The sequence below is a fragment of the Gavialis gangeticus genome, unplaced genomic scaffold, assembly GCF_001723915.1.
Source record: "Gavialis gangeticus isolate Ggan-Ray unplaced genomic scaffold, GavGan_comp1, whole genome shotgun sequence".
Lineage (NCBI taxonomy): Eukaryota > Metazoa > Chordata > Crocodylia > Gavialidae > Gavialis > Gavialis gangeticus.
This window is the reverse complement of record NW_017729016.1, coordinates 273,441-282,937: the sequence shown is the minus strand read 5'-3', so window position 1 is coordinate 282,937 and position 9,497 is coordinate 273,441. Positions and strand designations below refer to the sequence as shown.

The following is a 9,497-nucleotide window of genomic DNA, read 5'->3' as shown; positions in this document are numbered from 1 at the left end:
GTAGGCAGCAGTAACTGGCCTTGGCCACCTGTAGCCAGATCAGTCCAAGGTTTAAAACGTGGCTGAACTAGAGGGAAATGGGCTCGGAATAAGAGTTGAAGCAGCACTTGTAGCTAGAAGGATACAAGATTTACTTTCTCTGCCGGTGCCTGTGGCAGGCGTAGCCTCTGCCTGTAAATCAAGGCAAATATAGCTTGTTTATCCAGTCGTTGCAAAACGGAGTGCTAGTCATTCAAACTAAACCTGTTGTCTTGGATCCTCGCAGCAGGTGAAGCTTTGAACTCGCTCTTTTGTCCACAAACGGCTGTAAAGATGCCCAGTATGAATGAGCAAGATGAGCGGATGAGAAAGTTCAAAAACAAGGGCAAAGATGCAGCTGTAAGTATGGGGGGAAGGCTGGCCTCAGACCTGTAGTCAGAGGTGATGGCACAGCATCTCTTCACTGAGGTTTTTACTGCTTGGTCTGAAAAGGCTGCTCTTGCACCTCCTCAAGGCATGTTGTTCAAAACCTAATCGTGCATGATCTGCCAGGGCAAAGAAATTGTGCACTGTGCTTGGAAAAAGAGGGAACAAGCTGTAGCTATAATCCCCAGGAGACGGACTAGCCCTTTCCCTGCTAGTGAAAACTGGGTCTATGAACTTGTAAGAGGTAGGCTTTGTTTTTTACATGTGCTGGATAGGAAGTCTAAAATCTCTAGGCATGAATTTGTGGAGCAACAAACCAATTGGAAATAAAACTTCTTGCTTGGGATACATCCAACCAAGAGATGAGGTCAGTTTGTCCTCTACCTGTGCTGTCCCCAAAACAAAGAGTTGTATCAGGGGATGAATGATCACCACCTCTGCCTTGAAGGTGATCAAAGAGCAATGATTAATGACCACCAGAGCACCTACAGAGCTGCTTCCAGCAGAATGTGAAGGCTGTGTCCACACAAACACGGATGTTTCCTTTCCCCAGGGACAAGAAGCAGTGGCACAAGGTCTTGACCCTGGGGAGTGCCCATGCTATGTGTCCTCTGGTTTATGATGTGTTACCCTGGGCGGGGTAGGGGAGGCTGGGGCCAGCACAACTGCTGGCCCCAGCAGCCTTACCTAGGGGCCTTGGGGAATTGCAGCAGTGGCACTTCTGCAGCTGGAAGGTTGGCCAGCAGCCAGAGCATGGCTCTGGCAGGCCAGGCTCCAGTTCTGGGTGGCATGTGCTGCTGCCACGTGTGCCCCCCCACTTCTTTCCGTGTGGACTTTTTTGGCTCCGGATCTCCTGGGGTCAACACCCCCCACCTCCCTCCTCATGCTGCAAGGTAGCAGCACAGGGAATGCCTGAAGGTCTGCAGTGTTGGATGCAAGTTGTCTGGATGCAGCCAAAGAGTCTAAACTTAGGCTGAAATTCAAGCTGCCTAAGAAAAGCAACGCAGGCTATGCTTTGAAATTCAGTCCTAATGCTTGCATATACAAAAAGGCTTTTAATAGGAGAGAGGCAAGGATTTCTTTAGGTAATACCTTTTACCGGACCAGCTGCATAGCTGGGATAGTTAGGCAAGTTTTCAAATGCAAGACATTCTTCTTCAAGTTACTGTCTGGCATTTGAAAGCTTGTCTGGCTGCATTGGACAAACCGCAGAGTTGGGATAGAAAATAGCACCCAAAACAATCCTTGCCTCTTGCATAATTCCTAGACAACGTCTCTCTAACACTTACAATATGACTCGCTTCTCTCCTAGGCTATGAGACGGCAAAGGGTGGAAGTGAATGTTGAACTTCGAAAGGCCAAGAAAGATGAACAGATCTTAAAAAGGCGAAACATTACTATCACTTTGGAAGAGAGGCTCTCTCCAGAGCAGGAGAAGAATGCAGTGAGTAAAAGGGACTGCTCTCCAAAAGCAGTTTTAACTGCTTGCTTCAATAACCAGAAAACTTGCCTAGTTGCTAGTCAGTCTGTAGTGCTCACTGTATGGTCTGATCTACTCAAATCCTAGTCTAAGTGACTGTTTAGACTGGCCTGGCTATGAAACTCAGCATTTGCAGACTTTGTGGTCTGACCCAAGTTGCACTGGAGACCTTGCCCTGGGAAGACTAGCTGAAGTAAGCAAGGGCCTACAGAAACTGTCTAAGAGGACTAGCCTTCCTGTTGGGACTGCCTAAAATGCAGCTGGTTGTGTACCAGCAAGAACGTAACTATCAGCCCAAGCCTCTTAATTTGGGCTGATAGTTCCAAGGCAGCGGGATTCCCTTGGTGGCTTCAGGCTATTTCCCTGCCTGACAAGGGGGCTTTGACTTTTGCAGATTCTTCTGAAGCTTATGGGCTGCTTAGATGTGAAGTTGTGACTTGATCTAAATCTGAATGCTGACAAAGATTAATGGGAGATGTGGGCTCATTTGATTCCAAACTGTGTTTCTCTGTGCAGAGTGCTCAGCTTTCGTTGGAGGAAATAATCGAAGGTGTGAATGCAAAGAGTCTGGAGATTCAGCTGAAGGCTACTCAGGCAGCCAGGTATAGAAACAGAACCTTTCTGGCATGGAATAAACATGTTAATACTGTATAATGCCCATTATGTCCCTGGTAACTTCTGCCAAAGATGGATTCTTGTTCAAATGTCTTTCCCTAGATAACTTGACAAGGGATGACTAGACCAGAAGGATGCTCTGGTGGCTTGAGTTTGGTCTAGGTCGGTGGTGGGCAAAATGTGGCCTGGGGGCCAGATGCGGCCTGCCAGGCCATTCTATCCAGGCTGCGGCTCCCCTAAAAAATTTAGAAAATTAATATTTATCTGCCCCTGGGTGCCTATCGTGCAGCCCTCGATGGCTTGCCAAAACTCAGTAAGCGGCCCTCTGCCCAAAATAATTGCCTGTTCTTGGTCTAGGACTAGAGACCCAAGTACAAGCCTCTAGTCTATGCCACCACAGACTTCTGTATGACCTTGGGTGAGTGACTTGGCCATTCTCTGTTCCCCATGTATGAATTGGTGCTGATGGCCCTTTGAGAATGTACACCCCCATTTTGAGATGCTCACAAACTAAAGGGGCTGTGGGGGGAGGGAAAGGGGAAAGACTACTAAATACCTGAAAGTAAGGGAGGGGACTGGGGCTAGGGTTCAAAGGCTACAGAGCCCAAACCCTGAGCTAACTCCAGTGCCAGTCAGTGATATGATGATACTTCTCCTGTGTGGGCCCACACAAATTCCAGCCTTGACAGGAAGGGGAAATACTACTGCTACTCATGACTGAGAGTATATTGACCCACTGCACAGAGCCATAGGCATAGCACAGCCTCTGCTAGGCTTGCTTATTCCTTGCAATAGCTGGAGGCCTGGTCCAACCCAGGTGCTGAACTCTGCTCTGCTTCATAGCTTGCCTACTTGTCAAGGTAAATCACTCCAGTTGATCTCGCTGTCTGAATCTAAATTGTGGGGTGGTGGGTCTGCAGTACATGGATGAATGGAAGGGAAGGACCTCTCATGCAATGTACCCTGTTCATCCCACAGACGAATGCTGTCCAGACACAGGAACCCACCTCTCAATCAGATCATAGAAGCTGGGATTATCCCCAGACTGGTGGAGTTCTTGAGCCGTAACGACAACATTACCTTGCAGTTTGAAGCGGCGTGGGCGCTGACTAATATTGCTTCGGGGACATCTGACCAGACTAGAGCCGTTGTGGAGGCAGGGGCTGTCCCAGCTTTCATAGACCTCCTGTCCTCTCCACACATGCATATCAGTGAACAGTCTGTGTGGGCGCTGGGCAATATAGCAGGTAAGACACCCTCACGCTTCCATGATGGTAACCTATGCAACAATTCCCTCCCTAGGCCTCTGAAACTTAGCATGTAAATAGTAGGCACAGCTATTGCTGAGTTAGTGCCAGGAAGTTGTTTTTTTAAGACTATAAATAGTTAATTTAGTTATTTCCTCAAACTAGTCATGCTTATGCCAAAACCCTCTGGCATACTGGTACTGTAGCACAACCCAAGGTCTGTGAGGGTTGTTAGATCATGAAAGCAGGATAACTCATTTAGCTTTAAACTGGTGCTATTTTTGTTTGCCCCTTTATCACCTTCACTTCTGATGAGAGGCAGGGTGTGTGTGTGTGGGGGGGGAGGTCTCCCTTTTACACTTCAACTGCATCTTGATCTGAAAAAAGCTGCTCAATCATTCCCCCCACTTGAGAATGAATAATTATGGCTCTAGTTATTGTACCAAATAAGCACTTCATTAACTATTGTTGGCTTACACTGTAGGTAGAGATACAGCCCACATCAGATATTTATTCTCTCGTGCTTCAAACTATTCTGATCTTTTCCACAGGTGATGGTCCCCTGTACAGAGACTCCCTTATCAAGTGCAATGTGATTCCCCCACTGCTGGCTCTGGTGTCGCCTGCTACTCCAGTAAATGTTCTACTAATTCCTTGAACTGGTAGCTGTAACTCGCATGAAATAATGGCTGACCTGGGATTAGTCATTTCTTGTAACAAAGCCAAACCTTAACCCATTTGTGTAAGGTAGGCCAGGCTGTGATTAAACCAGAACTGGGGACAAGAGGCTTAGAGAAAAGGATCTCTTTGCCTTGTAATCTAATGGTTACTCTTACTGCCAATTCTTCTTTCCTCCAAGAGGAGCAAAAGCCACAGATCCCCACATCCAGATGGGGAATTCTATGCCAGTTAATGGTAACTGTCCAGTACTACACCTCTGGATTCTCCTTTCTGTACCCCATGCCTTTATTCAAAAGGATCAACATTTTGACTGGAAATATTTCTTAAAGATGAGATGAGACAAATAGCAACACTGATCTAAAACCTCTTGCGCTTTTCTTGGTTCTGTACCAAACAGAACCAGAAGCCATATATCAGTATGAGCAGGGATGGAGGAGTAATGAGGCTCTTAAGCCAGCACTCAATAGCTTATTCATTTTTGGGAAGGAGTCATAGAAGGGAGATCATGCAGGATCTGGACTGCCTGCTGACTGACTTGGAGAATGTAGGTTTGCAATGTTACATGACCACTTTCTCTTGTTTCAGATTGGGTTCCTACGGAATATCACATGGACACTGTCGAACCTCTGCAGGAACAAGAACCCGTACCCTCCTCTGGAAGCAGTGAAGCAGATCCTGCCAGTGCTCGTCTGCCTTTTGCAGCATGAAGACAAGGACATTCTCTCTGACACGTGCTGGGCAATGTCCTACCTGACTGATGGATCCAATGATCGCATCCAGATAGTGGTGGACACTGGGAGTCTTCCAAGACTTGTGCAACTCATGGCCAATCCAGAGCTGATGGTTTTGGTAGGTTAAGATCATGCCTGTGGAAAGGTGGTGCTTGTTCTTCATGTGCTTGGCTCTTTGATGAGAACAGCCTTCTGTGACCAAGGGAAACCTTTAATGGCAAGAGCGCTCCCTTCTAGAGCCAGAACTGAAATGTATCAAGGAGCAGTATACCTACCTCCTTTCTGTTGACCATAACAGGAGTAAGTCTGGATGTAGCTTTGCTTCTTAAATCGTTCCCTTATTTTTGCTTATCGGCACTGACTGTCATGTAATGAGCCAACTCTAAGCATCGTGCAGCCCACTGTCATAAGAACACATGAATATGCAGCCATAATTCAACCCTAGTAAGAGACCAGTCACTGACTGGAGTGCTCTGTTGGCCTGTCAGTAAAGGAGACACGATTGTTGAATGAGGGAACTCTAGGACTAGCTCGCCTCTTGGCAGAAGTCGCTTGGGGAAGCAGGAGTTTCCTTGGCTAACTAGTATCTTCCCTTTCTAGACTCCTTCTCTACGTGTTATTGGGAATGTAGTCACGGGGACTGATGAGCAGACTCAGTCGGCCATTGATGCAGGCGTCTTGGCCATTCTGCCACAACTCCTGCGACACTCCAAGCCAACTATACAGAAGGAGGCAGCATGGGCACTCAGTAACATTGCAGCAGGACCTTGCCGGCAGATCCAGCAGCTTATTACTTGTGGACTGCTACCTCCTCTGGTGGAGCTGCTGGATAAGGTGAGAGGACAGTCTTGGAGGCCAAGGTGGGGTTTCCATTACTGTGAGAGCTGTGTGGAGTAACTGCTTCCTGGTCATGGAGAGCTCCTGTGTTGAGATGCCTTCTGGACTAGGCAGAACAGTCCATACTTCTCATACACTTGAGGTGTACTGACTTATTCGCATGCTTTGGAGTTGCAGAGGTGGCTGATGCAGCCTTCTTGCATGCCCGTTGTGAAGCAGCTCAGTGCAGCATTCTCTCCTTCAAAGCCTATATCCAATATTTGGCTTATTTCAATAAGTGTGCAGCCTTTGTTCTGGTGTCAAGGAAAAACATGAAAACCTGTAGGAGAGATTCAGTTTAATAAAAGTAAGTATTTAATGTGGAAGCTCCATCTGTGCCTATTTTGCAGGGAGAATTCAAAGCTCAGAAAGAGGCTGTGTGGGCAGTGGCCAACTTCACAACGGGAGGCACCGTGCAGCAAGTGGTGGAACTTGTCCAGTCTGGGGCTCTCAAGCCTCTGCTCAATCTGCTTTCTGCCAGAGATGGCAAAACCATCTTGGTCATCCTTGATACAATATCAAACCTCTTCCTGGTAAGCTCTTCGCTCTCCCTTGCCAGTAAGTTGTGCCCTTTTTCTAAGGGACTTCCCAAACTTGTCATGCCACACTCAGCCTATTGGTTCTGCTCTAGAAATGGGATGTAGGTGTCAGAGGTAACATGAGAACACCAGTCTGATCCTCCATGATAGTGAAATATCAGGTCTTTAGAACAACAGTGTAAAGTTTGATAAACCTAGCACTGCCTTCACTTGGCTGCCATCTGTTTAAAGCCGTGATTCTCAACCAGGATGCCATGGCACCTGGGTTGCTTTGAAGGGTGCCACACCATGTTTGCGCTGTCAGGTGTGCAAACATTCACAAGATAATCCCAAAGATTTTGAGTTCCCTGCAACAGAAGAACTGCTACATCTACTTTTTTTCTGTAATCAAGAAAACAGTGGCAACTAAGAGCTGGCACTTGCCAAGAGGTGTCTTGAGTCTGGAAAGGCTGCGAACCACTGCTTTGAAAGGCTTGCACTGCCAATCTTGTTCCATCAAGAGCAAGTTAATGTGGAGTTGCATCTGGTTGTGTGTCAATATTATCCCACCTCTGGAAATGGGGAGTAACTTGCTGGTGTTACTTGCCTGGCATATTTACACAACACAAGCTAATGCTCTTCCCCAAAAAGCACAGAGATGAGACCAGCTGTTACATTTGTCATTGTCCCTTCTGAGCCAAGTACCTTAGTGTGGCTTAATGATTAATAAGTAATTGAGCTTGGATGCCCTGTTGTGGCATTGAGAGCAATTAAATGGCTCATTGGTCAAGCGGAGTATCTGGATGCAGACTTTTGTTTACACTGTACTGGCTCTGGAACTTGGGCATATCCATGCCAGCTTGGGTACCACTATTAGCTAGTCACAGTTGGCACTGAGCTCTATGAATTACCCAAGTATTGACCTAGCTTCTTTGGCAGGTCTTGCAGTCCTCTGCAGCCACAGCTACCTACCAGCACTCAAGCTAGCTTCAGTATATACTAGACTACTCTGGATGGTAGACATACCTTGGACTCTCCATTATCCTGCATGCCAGATAGCTCTAGGACAAGATGTTCTGCTAGAAATTAGAGTGATTTATATAGCTTAAGTAGAGAAGAGAATGTAATGTATTCATTGCTAATCTCCTTGTTCCTTTGTTCACAGGCAGCAGAGAAGCTGGGAGAGACAGAAAAGCTCTGTGTCCTTGTGGAAGAGCTTGGTGGCTTAGAGAAAATAGAGGCACTACAAACCCATGACAATAACATGGTCTATCGAGCTGCTTTGGGTCTCATAGAGAGATACTTTGCTGGTGAGGTATGTGGATTGTTTTTTTTTGTTTGTTATATCACTTGATGGCCAGATGGGGAGAAGAGTTGCCGTATGTGGCTCTTTGCATAGTGTTTCTGGTATAGAGCCTGTTTGGCCAGGCTTTAAGGAGAATGTAAGAACTGCACCACTGATCAATCTTCAGTTCCTGCTGGGGCTCGCTCAGGTTACAGGTAGCTTTAGCTAGTGACCCAAGACACTGGGAACTCCAGTACTTGAGTAAATCTTTAACTTCACTTCCAGCAAACTCAGCCAGATAAGCTCTTGCTTCTGGTGTCCCAACCTGATCAATGAGATAGGCATGGAACAACAGAGTTGCTCTGCAGAGGTAGTTGCCTTGCTGACCAATTCTGGTGCTCTTCCCCGAGTCTCACAACACAGTTGACTTAGGTTTTTCCCTGCTACAACAAACAGCTCATTTACGCATGCATCCCCACTGACTGACTGTCATTACCTAGAGTTGGGAGGGTAATAGAGTTCAGGAGAAGGGAGAAACGGACTTGGCTCTTGACCAGCGTTGTGAATGGCTAACCTTGCCATGCAAGCTCAGGTGAGGAGTATCCATCTCTCCCTAGGAGAATCCAGGCTTTCAGCCAGAAGCTGACCAAGACAGACAGATGTTCAACCTCTCAGCAGAGAAGCAAGACTTCTATGACTTCTGAGAACGGAGCACTGAAATGGCGGGGAGGGGAAGGTGCATTCTACTACGTGTTCTCTAAGGGTAAAGGTGAGGGGGGTCTTTTTGTATTTCTGAAACATAACAATAAATCTCACTTTCTGGATTTGTACTACTAGCTTCCAAAGCTTCGTTCCCAACTTGTGCGGTGATGATTTATGCAGGGTTTGTCCTGATTTGTAACGAGACATGAGACCAGACCATGCATTTTGAGGTAAAGGACATGGATAGAAGACTTGTATGATCTGTCTTGCAGATAAACTCCTCTGTATTGTGAGCTAGGTTAGAAGCTTAGCTTAGAAGGCTTTGAGCATAAGGAACTAGTTTAATTCCAGCTCCTTATCTGGTCACTTGTTATAAAGCTCCCAGATGATAACCCTGGAAGTATCTGAAAGCACTGAAGAGCTGTGTCTCAGTCTGCCTACTGTTGGTAAAATGCTCAGTCCATCAGAAGAGGGAACACTTCCTTCTCTTTAGCAGTTGCAGGGGAGACTCCAGCACTTCGGAGAACTAGTTTCTCAACAGCTGATCACCTGTGTCTGCATCTCATGGGTATCTCTCCACAAATGAACTGGGTCCTTGTGTGCACTGGGAAAGTGTCTGCTACAGTGAGGACAAACTGACTTCTTTTGAGGAGCAGCTGCATGATAGAATTTATTTTTCCCCTAACAATACTTAGGGAAGATTATATAGATATAGAGAGCAGAAAGCCAAACAGATGAGGCAGGATTAAGGATTGGAGTGGCATTCAAAAATTTAAAAAAATAGAGAGAGAGAGATCTCTATCTCTATTTCTTTCTTTTTAAACCTCTATGCCTTTAGACTGGGAACAGTAGCTCCATGATCCTTAGGGTGAGATGGAGGTAATTGCAGTCCAAGTCTATACCAAAGTGTGGTGACAGAGCTGGTGTTGTTCAAAGTGGCACATGTTATTAATAACA

General features: G+C 46.4%; 1 protein-coding gene across 1 annotated transcript; it reads left to right on the top strand.

Moving 5' to 3' along the window:
* Positions 1-238: 238 nt before the first annotated feature.
* KPNA7 (karyopherin subunit alpha 7) lies at positions 239-8,662 on the top strand. Its single transcript, XM_019512624.1, has 10 exons — positions 239-378; positions 1,718-1,849; positions 2,402-2,487; positions 3,479-3,747; positions 4,299-4,381; positions 5,014-5,277; positions 5,760-5,993; positions 6,386-6,568; positions 7,719-7,868; positions 8,456-8,662. Exons 1-10 carry the CDS (start codon positions 313-315, stop codon positions 8,540-8,542), a joined length of 1,554 nt encoding a protein of 517 aa, XP_019368169.1. The 5' UTR covers positions 239-312; the 3' UTR covers positions 8,543-8,662.
* Positions 8,663-9,497: the final 835 nt, after the last annotated feature.

Coding starts and splice junctions, on each gene's coding strand:
- KPNA7 (XM_019512624.1), top strand. CDS start 313: ATGCCCAGTATGAATGAGCAAGATGAGCGGATGAGAAAGTTCAAAAAC. Junction 4,382..5,013: donor TGGTGTCGCCTGCTACTCCA/GTAAATGTTCTA, acceptor CTCTTGTTTCAG/ATTGGGTTCCTACGGAATAT. Junction 5,278..5,759: donor ATCCAGAGCTGATGGTTTTG/GTAGGTTAAGAT, acceptor TTCCCTTTCTAG/ACTCCTTCTCTACGTGTTAT.